General features: G+C 50.7%; 1 protein-coding gene across 1 annotated transcript in view; it reads left to right on the top strand.

Annotated features, from left to right (window-relative positions):
• The window catches only part of LOC123250414 (serum paraoxonase/lactonase 3-like), a 44,634-nt gene extending 28,713 nt beyond the window's left edge, over nucleotides 1-15,921 (top strand). The window contains exons 5-9 of the mRNA XM_044679474.1: nucleotides 3,955-4,081; nucleotides 5,627-5,827; nucleotides 6,845-6,926; nucleotides 7,143-7,271; nucleotides 15,709-15,921. Coding sequence (XP_044535409.1) covers nucleotides 3,955-4,081; nucleotides 5,627-5,827; nucleotides 6,845-6,926; nucleotides 7,143-7,271; nucleotides 15,709-15,867 — 698 coding nt within the window. The 3' untranslated portion in view covers nucleotides 15,868-15,921. The remainder of the gene's footprint in view (nucleotides 1-3,954; nucleotides 4,082-5,626; nucleotides 5,828-6,844; nucleotides 6,927-7,142; nucleotides 7,272-15,708) is intronic.
• The last annotated feature ends 2,355 nt before the right edge of the window (nucleotides 15,922-18,276 follow it).

The raw sequence follows: 18,276 nt of genomic DNA, 5'->3' as shown, positions 1-18,276 counted from the left end.
GCTCTCTAGCTCTCTTTTAGTTGCTTTAATAGACAGTGCGTAGGGGCGGAGGTGCCGGTCTCGGAGTAAGGAAGGTCAGTCAAAGCCTGCCCTGATGCCCACCACAGGTGTGGCCTTGGCCCAGTCATTCATCTCCCCGAGTCTCAGTTTTCCTCAAAATGGGAAGGATACTGGTAGCCCCTCCATCCAGCCTGGCTGTGAGGCCCATCTCTAGCCCCCTGGCAAAGGGCGCCAGCGAGAGGAGTGGGACCTTAGGGGAGTGCCAGGAAAGGAAAAGTAAGGAAATTAATGTCTCGTACCCAGGACACGCAAGCAGACATCGGTACAAACGAGGGGGGCAGGGAGAGCGAGCAGCTAACGCTTAAATGACACTTTCAATCCAAACTGGTCACAGGAGGACGAAGACTGCCCACGCCCACACACAACTGGGCACAGAAATGCATTTCTTTTAGCAGTTGGCAGAGAAGGGAGGAATTGGGACGGAAGATGTAATAGTTAAAACGAAGGATGAGGCTGCTGGTACGTCAGAGTAGTGACAGGAAAGAGGTAGAGAGTTGACTAGCTTACTGCCCTACGTGCTGTTTGAAGGACTGAAGCTCGCCAACAGGGCTCCCTCGGGGCCAGTCTCCAGTCAGAAGAGCGCGAGCGGAGCCTTGGTCTCCTCTTTCTAAGCAGTTTTCTCCACCCACTCGCTCCCCCACATCACATCTCAGGAACCAATCATAGTTCCTTAATTTGCTGGCACCACCCGGGGGGGGGGGGGTGCAGTGCCCGTGGGATCAGTTTCCTGTCTTGTTGGTTTCCACTTCCTTCTCTGAGGGCCTGCCTATCCCTGCGCATCTCGGTGGTAGGTGCTGATGGATCACATGACAACAAAGCGCCATGATGGGGGGAGGGGTTCGTCCTCTACTAGACAAGCTCGAAGGAAGGATGTGCTAGAATTTCGAGGGTGTCATTTTGTTGGCGGGGCGGCAAAGAACTGGAAACTGAAGGGACGCCCACCAAGTGTGTGATGACTGAGTAAACGCGGCGGAGTGCTGCTGTGCTAGAAGGGACGGCCTGGAAGAAACCCAGGAAGGCTTGTCGGCCGAGCGGAGTGCAGAAGCGAGAGCACCGCTTCTACCTGAGGGTCCTCGGATGGGAAAGGCCCCACAGCGGCCTCCTGATGGACCTCCCGTTGCCCAGGTGGAGACGTCGCGGGCACGGCACGGCCCAGTGGGAACTCGACTCCCTTTTTAATGGCAGCGATTTGCTTTTTCTTGCTTTCTCTTTGAAAAAAGAGGCACTACAGGTTTTCACTGATTGGGAAGATATAAGGATACGGATAACAAACTAGCGAAGCTTGAACATGCTTAAGAACAGTGCCTGGAGAGGCTCAGGCATTGCCTCTGCTTGTGCTCAAGCTTGCCTGCATATCTAATAGGTGATCATTCCTAGAATATTTGCACCCACTGGCTCCCGTAGGTCTCCTTCTCCCACAGTGGGGTGCAGGCAAAGGACGAGGGGAGATTTTCATTCCCATTCCACAGAGGCAGAAACTGAGGCTCCAGGAGGGAAAGCGAGTGTTCGAGATGAGCCTAAGCCTCCACTCCTCTGTTTTTGCCCATCCCCCTTGGTCCCCTCCCCACCTCGCAATGTGGTTCATCCCTAGCAGGTATGGGCAGCTTCCAGGGAGAACAGAAGCCGAGCCCACAGCCAGGGCCGGCCCTCATCTCCTGCCTGGGCACAGGGCCCAGCGACACACATGGACATTAACTCAACGAACAGCCATTGAGGCGAATTCTGCCACCCTGGCCAAGCCCTTCCGAGAATCTCTCGGCCTTCCCCACCTTGGCCTGCGTTGACACGATTCCTGAACACTCCCACTGGCAGACACACCTTTTCCGCTCTGGGCTCTTCCAGTGGTCATAATGACCAGCAGCTCAGGGTTGGCATGAGTGCCAAGGTCTACAGTATCATCTCACTCAAGCTGGGCAGCAGACGTGGGAGGTGGCCATTGTGTCTTTACACCCATTTTACAGAGGAGGAAACTGAGGCTCGGAGAGAAGAAGCTAGCATTCTCTCATCCCTGCCAGGTATAGAGGGGACTGCGGCCGTGCTGACCCACCCATACTTCCCCAGCTCTCTCCATTACTCCACTCCCAGGGACATACGACCAGGAAAGATGGCAGTGATTCCAGGCTAGGCCAACTGCAGGGTTTTCCCCAGCAAGATTAGGGGCTTCCCCTTGATTTCATCAAAGCGTTTGATACATGCCTCTTGCTCCGGGTGTGGCAAAGATAAAGGCGTTTGCCAGAAAATAGCTTAATGACAGGCGTTCGGATCCAGCGGAGTCTTGGGGTTGCATGGCAGCCTGGCAGAGGGTCTCTAGTGGAGTGCCCAGGGGATCTCCATCTGGCACCAGTTTTATCCAGGAACCAAAGGAAAAACAGCCCACTTACTCCACTGAGAGATGACTGAGCGTTGGGAGGCTTGGCTCACTCAGTGCCCTCCTTCTCCTACCCCGCCTTGTATGCAGTGGAATCGATCTTCTGGGCTTGGGCCACCTACAAACTTCTCGGAACTTCCCGTCATTCCCATTTGGATGGCAGCTCCTTGACAGGGGAGTTGTTTCCTTCTTGGTGCCTGTGTCCCCAGTGCCCAGCCCCGTGCCTAGCCCACAGAAGGTGCTTCATAAAATCTTTATTGACTGATAGGCCAGAATCATGAGTGAAATAGAATCACTGGAAGCTAAACAGGGAGAAATAGAAGGTCTCGCCCTTTGAAAACCCGACTTCCCAAGTGTGGAATGAGAAAATTGAGCTTTGGCACAACTGAAAAAGATCTGAGGGGCATAGTGGACCATCAGTCCACTATGATTCAACAGTGGGATGTGGCGACCACGAAAGTGGATGCTTTGGGGACTGCATTAAGCTAAGAAGCACAGCTTACAGGAATAGGGAGGGAGCACTCCCCCACCCCTGCACTGGTCAGACATCATCCGCAATCACTCGTATTCAGTGGTGGGCAGCCCAGAGGAGGAAGCACAATGGTGAGCTGGACAGTGACCAGAGGAAGGCAGTCAGGCTGGTGAAGGGTCCCGAGGCTGTGCTGTCAGGAGCTCTGGTCGGAGGAACTGGGGGGTGGGAGGCAGGGAGGGGAACACGTTGGCTGTATTCAAGTGCATCTTCGAAAGCCTGGCAAAGGGAAGGGGGCTCGGCCTTGTTCCGCCTGGCCTCAGCCGGTAGGACCAGGAGCTTTGTTGGCCGGAAGGAAGTTGCAGGAAAAGCGCTTGAGGCTCGATGGTGAGTGTCTGGGTGGCTTCTCTTCCTTGGAGGGCCTCCGGCAGAAGCGGGGGGTCCTCCCTTGCCAGGTTCATTAGAGTGGGGATTCCTCATGGGTAGGAGATGCTCTCGGCGATGCCCACTGGAAGCCCCCCTCCCCCCCCGGATTCCCAGCCAGACTCGGTGCCTCGGAATGCTGCCCCCCAGCCCTGCTTCAGGTGGCACCGAGGCGCTCCCAATAGCAGCCCCTGGACGCTGGCTGGCTGCTTGGCCCTCCTCGGCCCCCTCCGGCCTCTGGGGCTCAGGCTTGGAAGTTGGAGGCGTCTCGTTCATCCCGACGTCTTGGGGAGCACAGCAGGGCGGCTGCTCGCTGCCTACGGACTCCAACGGACAAAGAGAAAGCCTCTCCTCTGTTCAGCGTCAGGCCTTGGGCCTGAGGGCCGGGAAGGACCCGGGAGCCATGCTGACCCCGAGGGGTTCCCAGGGGGGCCCAGCAGGCTCTCCGGAGAGAGGCAGGAAGTGAGGTAGAGGGAGACAGAGGGGGGGACGGGCGGCCTCGGGCCTCGTCGTTCTGGGCCCGTGGAAGCTGCCGGGCTCCGTCGCGGAGCTGCGGATGGGCTGCTTCTCTGCTCCGGGAAGAGACGAGCGGAGCGGGCGGCGGCTCCTGAGGCCTCCCCTCTTTCCTCCTCAGACCGCCACGACGCCGTGTACTTGTACGTGGTCAATCACCCCCGAGGGACGTCCACGGTGGAGATCTTCGAGTTCCGAGGAGACGCTCTGCTCCACCTGAAAACCATCACCCACGAGCTGCTTTCCAGGTACGGGAAGGTCCCTCCTCTCCCTCGGCCGGCCACGGGGCTCCCGCTTGGGCTCGGCTTCGTGGGTGTTGCTGCGTTCGTGGGCTCTCGGCCAGCCCGATCCAGCGGGGCAGCCCCAGATCGCCAGCTCCTCCTCCGAAACTTAACAGAGTTTGACGCCCGCCTGCCAATGAGCACCTCCTGTACTGACCGAAAGGCGGGCACCCCAAGGGCGGCAAAGCAGGTCCTGCCCTCGAGGAGCTTCCGTTCTGGCCGGGGAGAGGGCCCAGCGAGGGGAGGAGACGGAAAGCAAGTGCCCCAGCCTGGCTCTTCGGGATTATCCAAGGGTCCTCACCTCCCCTAGGCTGCTCTGCTGTGATGAGCCTTCCTGGGGGTGGGAGGCGAGCCTCGTGGTGGGGGCAGGGCGGCACCACTGCCCTGGCAACAGATGCTCCTTTCACATTAAAAGCTCCACCTCAGGGCTGTGACTTTCCAAAATGCCACTTGGCCTCCCTCAAGGCCGAGGGCATCCTCCCTTCTCCTTGGAGCTCCAGTTCCTCGGGGGCCACCCCAGGGTGCCTCCAGTGGACTCCCTGGCAAGCTTTGATCTTGTGCTTCAGCCAGCCAGCCAGCCAAGGGGACTGATCCCTGCAGGTTTCCTCTGGCCTCTTTTCAGGGCTTAACGTGACCTCTCCGTGTTCAGATACGTGTGAGCGTAGATCCGCGTGTGCACGTAGATGGGGGCAGAGGCAGAGGCAGAGGCAGAGGAGCCGAGGCTTGTCAGTGATGGACGCGCCTTTCAAAGGGCAGGCACGGGGACCGGCCCGTGGGCTTCCCGAGCTCCTCTGCCAGGCCGGTCAAAGATGGGCGCTCCCCCTCCTCACTTCCACTTTCCCGCACCCCTGGCTTCCACACGGCCCACTTCGTGCAGGAGGCTTTTCCCAGGACTCTGTGAGTGGTGTCCAGTGGATCTTGTTTTGCCCCCAGAGCAGGAGCTGCTGGAGGACAGATGCCGCCTCGTCCCCACTCGGCTCTTCATGACAGCTCGGCGGCTCTCCTCTGCTTGGCCGAGGGGATGCTGTTCCTGGTTTTTCTCGCCACCTCTTTTCCCCACCAAGACTAGTGAAGAAAGCCGACTCGGCGCCTGCCCCCCAAGTGCTGGGCTCTCTTGCACCCCCCGGCGGGCGGACCCTTCCTGTTGAAGGGGGAGGTTGTGCTTGGCCACCTCCAGTCTCTTCCCTTTCTTTGGGGATCATTCAGTGTGCGCTTCTCTTTTCCTGGGTGCTCTTCGGGTTCTTCCCACTGGGGGAGGAGTGAGAGGAGGGGGAGGCAGCAGTGACTGGAGCTCGTGTCCTGGCACCTTAGTGGCTCCCCTATCTTCCCGAAGGTCCTGATTCACCTATGTCTGGAGGGAGGGCTGGGGAGCTTCGCCCTCCTGAAAAGCGTGGTCTTCATCGTTGCCCGACTTCCTGAGGTCTGGGACGATGGGCCGGTGGTCGAGCCGTGCTGCATTTTCTCTGCTGAATTTCTCTCCTTCTCTGCCTTCCTCCCGGCTCCCCGCTGCAGTGTCAACGACGTCGTGGTTCTGGGACGGGAACAGTTCTATGCCACCAATGACCACTACTTCACCAATCACTTCTTGACCCAGTTGGAGCTCTTCTTGGATCTACAGTGGACAAATGTGATTTATTACAGTCCAGACGAAGTCAAGGAAGTGGCCAGCGGGCTTCGCTTTGCCAATGGCATCACGGTTTCCCCAGACAGGAAGTATGCCCCCCCCCTTCGCCCCTTGGAGGGTTTCCATGAGCCTCAGTGGCAGACGTTTTGGGTGTGGCAAGAGGCCTGGGGTGAGTCCAGTGCTGAGCCTGTGGGGGTTTCCTCACTTAAAAACCTGTCACAGGCTGAGCAGTGTGCCTCGAAGGCCATGCTAGAGACCCTGCAATGTGTCGCTGCCCAGCGAAGGAGAGACGGCTGAGGCCAGGAGGTGAAACTGGAGGGGCGGAAGAGGCCGACCTGTAGGGCCAGTCGGAGGGAGGGTGGACAGGTGACCTGGAGAAGAGAAGACTCGGGGGAATGGGAGAATCTACTCTTGGGAGGGCAGAAGGAGAGACCCAAAGAAATGATGCTGTTCTTCCACAATGCACCCCCAAGAAGCCATGTTTGTGCAGAGCAGGGATCCAGACCTGGAATTCAGATTTTCTCCTCCAACCCTCACCCGCAGACCGGGAGGGCACAGCTTGAGCCCAGCCCCCCTGGGACCCCAGGTCCACCCTGTGCCTCTTGGCTCTTGGTCAAAGACATTTCAAATCATTTAGTGGCTGTTCTCTGTGGTGCACGATGTGGGGGAAATGGGATGTAGCCGGGGTACGGGTAGCCTTGAGAAAAGAGCCCTCTATGGCCCCCGAGAGAGAAGGGGAAGTTCTTGGCTTAGCTCCCTCCCTGGGGCTCTTCTTCTCCCGAGAGCTTGCCTTTAGAGAGTGCTCTACAAATACAAGCTCTTTGAGAGGGAGTTCCTGTTATCCCTACTTAATAGTTGAGAAGACTGAGGCAAATCAGTGATGAAGTGGCTTGCCCAGGGCCATATGGCTAATATGTGTCTGCAGCTAGATTTGAGCTCAGGTCTTCCTAATGGCCTGTCACCACCCAGTGCCCTCTTACCCTCTGCAGTTTATCAGGTATGTCAGTTTATCAGGTGTTTGTACCTTCTCAAGATCCAGAGTGTGAAGGGCAGGAAGGTGGGGTCCATCGACAGCTCCGGAGGCAAATAGCTCCTTTCTTTTGAAGGTATGTCTATGTGGCGGCGGTGACTTCTCACAGCATTCATGTCATGGAAAGACATGACAATTGGCACCTAACTCCAAAGAAGGTAACGACCTGAGGGTGGCTCCTGGGGCAGGCAACAGAATGGGGCTTTTCTGGACTCCACCTCAGGAAAGGGCTAGGAGGAGGAGAGATGCCAGCCTCCCCAGGGCAGTGGGGATCACCGTCACTGGCATCCTCACCTCCTCCTGGGAGACCAAAGAGGTGTGCAGGGGTGGGGCACAGGAAGGGTCCTCACAACAAACCCCCTTTCATTTCAAAGGTTCTCAACTTGGGCACCTTAGTTGATAACTTATCGGTTGACCCTGCCACGGGCGACATTTGGGCAGGATGTCACCCCAATGGCATGAAACTGGTGGCGTATGACCCTGCGGATCCCCCTGGATCAGAGGTATGGCTTCCTTGTGCTCACGGGAAGAGGCATGACCAGAAATGAGAGGGGTCTGGCACAAGGACCAGAAAGGCTGGCACTGGCTATAACTGAGGCTTGTAAGAGGGAAAGGGGGCTTTTTGATTGGATATATGAATATTTAAAGGTGTGGTCGCCAAGGAACTAAATAAATACCAATTCCTAAAATGATTCTAGTAATGTATTTATCAAATATAGGAGAGAGTGGAAGTAGAGAGATGAGAAAAGGGTAGAGTAAGAGATCTAGTTTAAAGAACTAGACTATGTCTAAGAAAGAGATTTAAGAACAGTCTCACCAAGTCCAAGGTCCCAGCCAGAGCTCCTCCAAGTCCAAGCCACGAACAAGAAGAGGTAAAAGGGCCAAGCCCTGGAAGTTCTCTTAATTTATCCAGGCCATTTCTTTCATCACTTCCTGAGTCTTCCTCTTAGTTTACGTGTCCAATCACAGTAGACACTTTTCTTTGGACTGCCCAGTGAGATAATGAGATTAAATCTGCCCTACCCATCTTTAGATTTAATCACCAAAGGTGAAAACATCTCCACTTAACTCACAAGTTGGGAGGTCTGTGACCCACGTGTGCAAAAATGGGTGATGAGTCAGAATTTACTGACCGCCTCCTGGGCAGTCCTAAGAAAAGCGTCTATTAACTAGGAGGAAGGCACAGGAAGTGATGCAAAAGAAGCCCCTTTAAAAGAGAGTTCAGTGAGTTCAGCTTCACTCTTCTTGTTCGTGTCTTGGACCTGGAGGGGCACTGGACTTGGGACCCTGAGACCTTGGTGAGACTGTTCTTAAATCTTTTCCTTAGCACTACATGTGGTGAGTGAAAAAGGCTGACTGACTACCTTAACTTCCCTGGAGGTACTAGCCTCTGGGAGGCTCCCTTTATTGGCAGAAGCCCTAGTGGCTAAACCCTTCTTAATTGATTTTTAATTTTTTTTTATTTTTATACATTTATTAATATTCATTTTTAACCTGATTACATGCCTCATACCCCTACTTTCCCCTTCACCTCCCTGCTCTCCCCTCACCCATGGCTGACGCACATTTCCATTGGTTGTAACATGTGTCCTTGTTCAGGGCCCATTTCCATATTGTTGTTAGTTGCATTGGTGTGGTCATTTCAAGTCTACATCCCCAATCATGTCCACCCCAACCCATGCGTTCAAGCAGTTGTTTTTCTTATATGTTTCCTCTCCTGCAGTCCTTCCTCTGAATGTGGGTAACGTTCTTTACCATAAATCCCTCAGAGCTGTCTTGTGTCATTGCACTGCTGCTGGTACAGAAGTCCATTGTATTCAAATTTTACCACAGTATATCAGTCTCTGTGTACAATGTTCTCCCGGTTCTGCTCCTTTCACTCTGCATCAATTTCTGGAGGTCTTTCCAGTTCACATGGAACTCCTCCAGTTTATTATTCCTTTTAGCACAATAGTATTCCATCACCAGCAGATACCACAATTTGTTCAGCCATTCCCCAATTGAAGGGCAGCTCCTCATTTTCCAGTTTTTTGCCACCACAAAAAGTGCAGCTATAAATATTTTTGTACAAGTCTGTTTATCAATGATCTCTTTGGGGTACAAACCCAACAATGGTATGGCTGGATCAAAGAGCAGGCATTCTTTTATAGCCCTTTGAGCATGATTCCAAATTGCCAGCCAGAATGGTTGGATCATTTCACAACTCCACCAGCAATGCATTAATGTCCCAATTTTGCCACATCCCCTCCAACATTCATTACTCTCCCCTTCTTTCATTTTAGCCAATCTGCTAGGTGTGAGGTGGCACCTCAGAGCTGTTTTGATTTGCATTTCACTAATTATTAGAGATTTAGAACACTTTCTCATGTGCTTATTGATACTTTTGATTTCTTTACCTGAGAATTTCCTATTCATGTCTCTTGCCCATTTTTCAATTGGGGAATTCTTAATTGACTTTTAGGCTCTCTGGCTGGGCCTCTGGAGCCCTGCTGGAGTAAAGCCCAGCCTTGAATACAAATCTAGTTCATTAAGTTAGATCTCTTACTCTTCCCTCTTCTCATCTCTCTACTTCCACTCTCTCCTAAATAAATTACTAAAATTATTTTAAGAATTGGTATTTATTCAGTTCCTTGGAGACTATACCTTTAAATATTAATATATCCAATCAAAACCCCTTTTTCCCTCTTACACTAGGGGGCAATCAGTCAATTATGATTCTTCACCCATTTTTGCACATGTGGGTCACAGACCTCCTAACTTGTGAGTTAAGAGGAGTTGTTTACACTTTTGGTGATTAGATTTAAGAATGGGCAAGGTAGATTTAATCTCATTATCACAATCCCCCTCTATGGTTATTTGGGAGACTCGTCTCCCCAATTGATCATTTGATGTAATCATCTTGTACCCCTAAAAATCTTCTAACTACAATAGTTAGAGATAAGATGGAAATAGAAGAGAGAGAGAGAGAGAGAGAGAGAGAGAGAGAGAGAGAGAGAGAGAGAGAGAGAGAGCGCAAAAGCAATGTTTTGCTAGATGCATAGACAAAAAACAAATAGGGGGCAATCCCCTTTGGCATAAGAGTTTACAATTCAAAATAATTGTTCAATCCCCTTAAGTTCAATCAGTTGCATCCTAAAGTTCATTCTGGATCATCTTGATTTAGTGTAGGTTTATGCAGGCATCTTTTCTGGATCATCTTGATTCAGTGTAGGTTTCTACAGGCATCTTTCCCCAAATAGTCCATTTTCTGGTTTCAAAGCATTAGTAGGCTTCTTTTTCTGAAAAATTTCTTGAACAAAATTTTAAATTTTGGATTTTTATGAAAATACAATCCCCTCTGAAGAGGGTGTTTCCCAACACCCAGGTCAACTCAGAATACATCGTTGCTGGAGTGTATGAGTCAATTATCAAAAGAAAAACCAAAAACATAAAAAGAAAAACAAATAGAAGAAAAATTAAACTTTGGTAGAAATAAAAAATTCAAAATAAGAATCAAAATATCAAAAATCTATGTATATAAGAATTTTTAAGTAAACAAGAATAAATTCATAACAGGCCCTTGTATTAGGGTCCAATTAAAGTAAATTCTGTCCCATAAATCTGGACAAAATGCAGTAATATTGCACTTACTCATTTGCAGCCAGGACTACAGGAAGTTGCCATACTCTAAGAGGGAAAAAAGGACTAGATTTTTGCATGCAAGGGAAGTGTCATTCTCTGGTCTGATTTACCTTCATTCTCAGGGATAGGGCAAACCAGGATGATGGCCAACCTTTGGTACTTGACTGTCAGTGTGATACAAAGCATCCTACATCTTAACATATGTCAAGCATCACAACTTCAATTCTCACACTAGGTTCAAGTCCTTTAGTATTGGTGTGGAATGCTACCTGGATTGGTATGGTCCTTTTTTGACCTTTGTGCTCTTAGGCACTGTGCAGATTCTCATTCTCATTCCCATCAGGATGGGTTGGTCTTCTTAAACTTGTGCTGCTTGGCACTATATAATGGCTCTTTTGTTCCCTTCTCCCGGAATCAGGCACAAACATTAATCACTCAAAACATTTATCAATAAATGGCAGGTTTCCATAGTCTAAAGCTATAGGTATGAATTAATATTAGAACAGATAACTTACATCACTGCAGAATCAAAAAATTAATATTGATTATATGTATTTTAAGCATAAGAAATAAAAAGGAAAAATCAAATATTCTATTAGAAAAAATAAAAGGAAAAATCAATAATAAAAATTCATGAAAAAATACAGGGTGTTTCCTAAAATAGTATCCACTTGTCTATGGACTATTATCTCCAATGCATATGACGTGACATTTAAAAAAATCTATGAACTCATGAATACTTGTCACAAGTTCTACAGTCATAGCAAATCTTTCAATCTTGGCTGAGATGTTTTTATCAAAGTCTATTACTGCCATCATTCCAAAATGTGGCAGAGGAACTCAGGAAAAAACAAACAAACAAACCTCTGTACTATACTATTGATGAAAACCCTTTTTGGGGTCTAAAATGTCATCAGGAATTTAGATCATTCTGGTAGAGAAGTAGAGTAAAATAAGCTGAAAAGTTAAAAAAAATATGCAGAAAGATATTTAGGCTTCTTGCGAGATGCTCCCTCTTGGGAGCCATCCAGGGGTACCACGCCCTAGGAACATCTTCCCAGCTCCTCTAGTATGAGACTATTCTATATCTCATCCATTACATTTTCACAAATGTGGAGGTGAGGAATATATAAAAATCACTTCAGCTACTAAATGAACCCTTACCTCTTGTTACAAGGAACTCAGAGGCAGGCAAGTGATCAGAGGTAGTGGATGCTACTAAATATCTGAAAATAATTTCTGAAAGCTCCTTAAACTCAATTGAGATATTTAAGCTCATTAAATTCTCTAAAGGTTGTTAATACAGGTTTAACCAGTTTGATGGAGTCCATCCATCATATTTGTGACAATTAATAAACAAAATTAAATCTTAAAACAATCAGTAAATGCAATATATGTGACAGGATTGGCACTGTGTTCCAGAGTCCTTTTTCTCCATTTCCAATATCCATATTACAAAGACTTATTCACTATTATGGAGGGGAAACAAAACTAAAAATTAATCATTAATAAAACAATGGAGTCTGAAAAGGCTTACAAGGTCAGCTCCAGAATCAATAAATTTCCTTCTTCTCCGCAGTATCATCCATCTAGATTTGCTTTGGTCACACCTCTGGGGAGCCCCATACTGGCACTGAGCATAGTGTGGACAAACCCCATATTGGATGTGTCGCAGATTATTCAGACTATTTGTCAATCTTCTCTTAAAGAGAGATAGATGGATGGCCACATATCCTGCTATCATAAGCATACTCAGGAGCAGTGTTAAGTATATCCACTGTGATATATTCTCTGGGATTATGAGCCAATTTAAATACCAAAGGAACAATGTTGTTCCAGCTTGGGAAATGCTATCAAAAATCATTTTGAATGGTTTTCTTATCATGTTTAAATTTAATTATTCAATTGCTTGTAATTCTAGTTTTTGTCAGTAGATGGCGCTACTGGTTAGGTTCCCCCTTCCCCCCCCCCCCAGGGGTTAAGATCTAGGTGTCAGAATTTACAAGTAAGGGTGTGGTCCCTTTAAGTACTTCACACTTTTTTTTAAAACATTTATTAATATTCATTTTTAACATGGTTACATGATTCATGCTCCTACTTTCCCCTTCACACAACCCCCCCCCCCCCGCTCTCCCTCTACCCATGTCTGATGCACATTTCCACTGGTTTTAGCATGTGTCATTGATCAAGACCTATTTCCAAATTGTTGGTAGTTGCATTGGTGTGGTAGTTTCGAGTCTACATCCCCAATCATGTCTCACCAAGTCCAAGGTCCCAGCCAGAGCTCCTCCAAGTCCAAGCCACGAACAGGAAGAGTTAAAAGGGCCGAGCCCTGGAAGTTCTCTTAATTTATCCAGGCCATTTCTTTCATCACTTCCTGGGTCTTCCTCTTACTTTACGTGTCCAATCACAATAGACACTTTTCTTAGGACTTCCTAGAGAATCAGTTAATTCTGATTTGTCACCCATTTTTGCACCCATTTTGGGTCACAGACCTCCCAACTTGTGAATTAAGTGGAGTTGTTTACACTTTTGGTGATTAGATTTAAGAATGGGCAAGGTAGGTTAAATCTCATTATCACAGGCTTCAAGACTTGAGGAAAATCTGCTGTTCCAAGAACTGATGAGATTCCAGAGAGCAAGGATGGAGAGAGAGAAGAAAGGAGAGCCCCTGTGGGGCAACTGTGGGGAGCAGGCATGGCCTGGAGACTGAGAACCAGGAGAGAGAGGGCTGCCCCAAAGACCTAGAGAGACTGGAGGAGGAGGGGGGTGAACCTGGGGCCAAGGCTGCAGAGAGGCCACCAGAAGGCCAGTCAGTTTGGGGATTCAGGCACTGTTGGGGTCTGGAGTGGGAACTTTACCACATTGTAGGGCTTTAACAGTAGGTGAAAGGAGGGGAAGGAGAGGCGCCTACCATAGAAGGCTTTCTCACAGTTTAGCCAGACGGTTGAAATAGATGAAAACTAGTGGGGTCTGTAGCATCAGATGAGAGGAATCAAAGAGATGAAGGCAACCGGGTGGCCTGGGTTCCAATCTGGCCTCATTCACTTCCTAGCTGGGTGACCCTGGGCAAGTCACTGAATCCCCATTGCCTAGAACTTACTGCTCTTTTGCTTTGGAACCCATACACAGTATTGCTTCTAAGGCATAAGGGTTCAAAACAAGAAGGAACAGAGGAGATATGCTCAGAAGGAAGAGGTTGAAGGTAAATGATAAGAGTGGGGAGAGTAGATGGGGCAATCTGCCGGAAGAGAGGCCAGAGGTGCTGCCTCCCATAGAGGCTGGCCTTGGCCAAAGGAAGAGCTACTTCTTCATCACAGGTCAGGGGGAAGAAGGTGGACGAGTGATGTGAGTGGAGAAGGGGAAAGAGGGAGCTGCCCATGAAGGGTCTCTGAGCTTTCGATGAAGAAGGAGGCGGGGAGGTCCTCAGCCGAGAGAGTGGGGAGAAGGGCCAGCTGAGAGTAGCCAGCATCGTCCTGGAGTGGTCTTGGGCCCCTGGGCTTTGGGATTCCCCCAGCTCCAGGAAGCAGCATGAATAAGAGAGAAGGAGGGAGGTAATGAGAAGAACCCAAGGTTGGGGTGTGGTGAGGTGGGATGGGCAGTGGGACAAGGGCGTATTGGATGTGGAATGAGGACAGACTGTAGATGCGAATGTTTCACCAAGGGAATGAGAGAGGGGGAGCCCAGGTCAGTGTAGCCAGGACAGCCATGATAGCCTGGGAAAGCATGGAGGGGAAAGGGGGGATGGGGAGGACAAAGAGCAGAGAAAGGCTTGGAAGGCATTGGAAAGATGGAATGACTAAAGATGGAGGCTTGGTAGAGAAATGGCAGGTACATGAATGAACTAGAACACTTGGAGGTGAGGGCGAGATCAAGGGCTGCCTGTCGCCAAACTCCCCAGCTCCACGGACTCCGTGGGTTCACATTCATGACAAAATCCCACGAAACCATATGCGCGAGCCCCCACCAGTGGGGACTGCTTCCTGGTCAGCCATAGACTAGCAATGCCATTTCATGCCATTGGAACGGCTCAGCAAGTTCGGGGCCCACCTCCCAGAAGCCACGGCTCAGTGTTAAGCTATTGAGATGTAAAGGTTTGGGGGAGCCCCAGACCAGAACGTTTCCCCTAGAATTCTGGCTATTGGGATGCTGGGCTTGCTGAGGTACGTGTTTGGAGAGACGCACACGGGGAGAGGACTTGAGGACAAACCCAAAGGAGTCGTGCCCAGCTATTGTTAAGGGGGAAAGTTATGGTTGGACTGAACGTTTAAGGGTTTTGGTCTCCAGGAATTGGTTACTTGATTCCAAATGAAAGACTCAAGACAGAATGACTTTTATGGTAGTTTATTTCCATAGAGGAAGAGTGAGAGCAAGGAAAATGAGAGGGAGGCCAGGTATCAGGCCCAACAAAGGGGGGACCCATTAAACAAGGCTTCTAGCCACAAGGCCTCCTCCAAGACGAGGGGCCTCTCCAGAGGATGGTGCCTCCAGAAAAGCCAAGGAAAGGGAGTTGGCCTTCCACTCACTCACGTGACAATCCAAAAGAAGCTGTCTGAGGTCACACTTAAGCTCCTCCAAGGCAAGTTCAAAAGGCTCAATCCCCCTCACAGGAAGTTACCATCATATTTAAAAGACAGTTCTTTGCGTCACTTCCTGCGTCCACCCTCCAGTCCTACGTGGACAAATGGCAGCTTTAACCTTGCTTGTGATTTGTCGAAGGCCTTGTCTCTGGGCACAACCCTTCTTCAGCACCCCCCCCCCCCCCGGGTCTTCAACTGAATCCCTGTCTGTGGCTCCAGACAACTCTCTGACTCGTGATCAGGGATTTCTTCATTTCTGACGGCCGCTCAATAGACCATAGACAGGCCCTTGAAAGGAGCTTCATCCAGAAGGGTGACTTTCCAGCCTCCCAGGATCTTTCTCAGCTTGGCGGGCAAGTGAATCGGAGCAAGAAAAGCCATTTTAGTGAGGGAAGCAGGGTCGCGGGGCCTCAAGGGTTCCCCCTTTTCGCATATATGTGGCCAGCAACGGGTCCCCCAGGTTTCTGTCATCCTAGATGAACATCAGGCACATCATGGGGCGTTAGCAAACCCCCTCCCCAAGCCCTCCAGCCTTCCAGGCCTCGGGCAAGAGAGGAAAGGCAGTGAAAACAAGGCAGGTGATCCAGAATGCAAGAAAAGAAAAGGAAACTGAGGCTCCGGCTGAGGCACGAGAGCGCCGAGGAGGAGGAGGAAGTCCCTGACTAGTCGCACCCGGTTTTGGGGTCCGGGAGGGGCCCTTGTGAAAAATGATCACAAATCCAGTTCGCTTTCTTGCTAGGTGCTCCGCATCCAGAACATCCTGTCCCAGCAGCCCGCCGTGACCGTGGTCTACGCCAACAACGGCTCCGTCCTCCAGGGGAGCACGGTCGCCGCCGTGTATAATCAAAAAATGCTGGTGGGGACCGTGTTCCACAAAGCACTGTACTGCGACCTCTGAACCCGTCTCCCAGGGCCAGAACCCCCGCCGGGAAATAAAAACAAGCGCAGACAACCTGTGCCCGGCGTCTCCTTGGGGAGCAGAGCCCGAGCCGCAGCGCCATCGTGTCCCCCACTGGCCAAGGGCTGGCTTGAAAGCACTTCAAACAGGAGCTGTAAAGCCCAGGCGGGGGCTTTAGGTGACGAGCTGCTCGGCCCACAGTGGCGCCAGCCAGATGCGGGGACGGAAGGTCCAATAGCTGCCTTGACGGGCGCCTAGCTAAGAGGAGCCACGAAGTCAAAAGCAGGCAAGATGTCTGCCTTCTCAGCCCTGGTCCCGCAGAGTTCCTCGCTCTTCCTATGGGCATCCTCCCCTTCCCCTGGGCCACGTGGCCCTCCTCCCTCCCCAGCTGTATTCAGGGCTAGGAACCAAAGGGGCTGAGTGACCCTGGCGGGGTTTTTTAACTCCTTCCCTTCTGTTCTAGAATCAATACTGTGCATTGGTTCCGAGGCAGAAGAGCAGTCAGGGCTAGGCAATAGGGGTGAAGTGACTTGCCCAGGGTCACCCAGCCAGGAAGAGTCTGAGGCTAGATTTGAACCTGCGTCTCTAAGCCAGGCTCTCAGTCCATGGAGTCACTGAGCCACCCAGCTGCCCCCCACCCCCACCCCAGTCCTTCATGATAAAACTTCTTTCTCATCATATTATGACTCTTCAAGTGTTGAGTCTGACACAGGTTTGGGGGGTTCCGGGTTCTCTGGGTGAGGGACTGAGCCTAGAATAGGGAAGGGCACTCTAGACCTAGCCAGGCCTCATCCTGACATGAGACAGCCTCGGGAAAGGCAATCCTGGTGAACTGTGGGTGAGGCATGAGGTAAGTCCCACGATATGGTGAGCTCTGGGGTCAGGCAAATTCAGAGCTTCTCCAAAGACCCAACCCAGCCACCAGAAAGGGAGGAGAGTGGAGGTACCCGCTCGGCTGGGAACTAGCTCCCTGCAGTGACCGGGGCCGAGCCACCGCTCTTCTTGGAGCTTCTGAAGCTCCTTTCTCTGGAAGATGAGGAGGGTGAGCTATGTGACTTCCAAGAGCTCTCAGGTTCTCTCTCTAGGGCAAGCTCAATGATGGAGCCTCACGCCTAGTCAATCAACCAACACTGACGTATTAAGCGCTTACTACTAAGGGCTGGAATACAAATACCAGCAAAGAGAAGCTTCCATTGTAATGGGGAAGGCCCACCCTGCAAAGAGGAGCTGAGAAGGATGGGAGGAGGGCAGGGAGGGGCCCACAGGGGCAGAGAGGCAGACAGCCCTTCCCCCAGAACAGAGGTCCTGGGAAGAACTCCCCATGAGAGAAACTGAGTCATGGTCTTAAAGTCCTGGGTGAAGGGGTAGAAGAGGAGAGGCTTTGGGGCCGCCTTCTGCCTCCTCCCCACCCCTGCAAAGGGTTTCCTGGAAGGCAGATGCACCCAAAGGTCCTAGCTAGAATGAAGAGGGCTCCCCACCCTTGGGGGACGCCATCTCCACTCTCCCAGCCCACTCCGTTGATGGCCACTCGCAATGGGGCATTCTCCCTGTCGGGAATGTTTCCATTCATGTCCTCCAAGCTCCTGGCGACGAGCTGAAGTCCCGGGAGGGTCACTAGTAAAGGAGAGCCCCCATTGTTCATGAGTTCCCCCAGTTTGATCATCAGGAATCATCTTGGGAGGAAAACCTGCGCTGGCTGCCTTGGCCACATGTCCTGGAATGGAGGCGGAGTGGCCTTGGCCCTCCCATATATAGCCTGGGGGTCTGCGTTGTAGAGCAGCCAGAGGAAGAGGGCCAGACCTCCCAACTGAGGAAGACGCTGGTTGGCCTTCAGAGAAGCCCCCTCCCCCTTTTCAGGAGGCTCCAGAGAGAGCAGTTGCAGCTCTGGAGATCCATTCTCCCTCTCTACACCAGTTGTCTTCACAAGCGCTCGGGGTCTTCAGTATGCCCAGCTAGGGTGCGGCAGGACCCTGATGATGACTCAGCTCCCAGGACTGATTTCTTCTTTGTTTTTACACCACCAGCAGTGAGAGAGAGAGAGAGAGAGAGAGAGAGAGAGAGAGAGGTGAAGCTTGACGTTTAAGTGGGAAGTGAGTAGAACATGGGAGCCACAGCTCTTTCTTATAGAAGTAACACGAATAGAGTTTTAGAGTCAGCTGTGATAGCCCTCTGGAGAAAACTGCATAGAAACAGAAAGGCAAATACCTTTTCCTCAGAGGTTCAACCATGTCTAAAATCTTAATTTATAAATCTGCCTATTACATCACTTATTAGACATGAAAACCTCACAACCAAATGCAAAAATAGGAGATGCTTCCATGATGAAAAAAAAAAAACATTCAACAAAAAGCTGTTTTAAAAATTAATTGGAAGCTGAGTAATCTAATCCTGAGAATGACTGGGCAAAAG

This window comes from Gracilinanus agilis, chromosome 5, assembly GCF_016433145.1.
Source record: "Gracilinanus agilis isolate LMUSP501 chromosome 5, AgileGrace, whole genome shotgun sequence".
Taxonomy (NCBI): Eukaryota; Metazoa; Chordata; class Mammalia; order Didelphimorphia; family Didelphidae; genus Gracilinanus; species Gracilinanus agilis.
The sequence above is the reverse complement of the archived record's forward strand: the minus strand, read 5'-3'. Positions and strand labels throughout refer to the sequence as shown.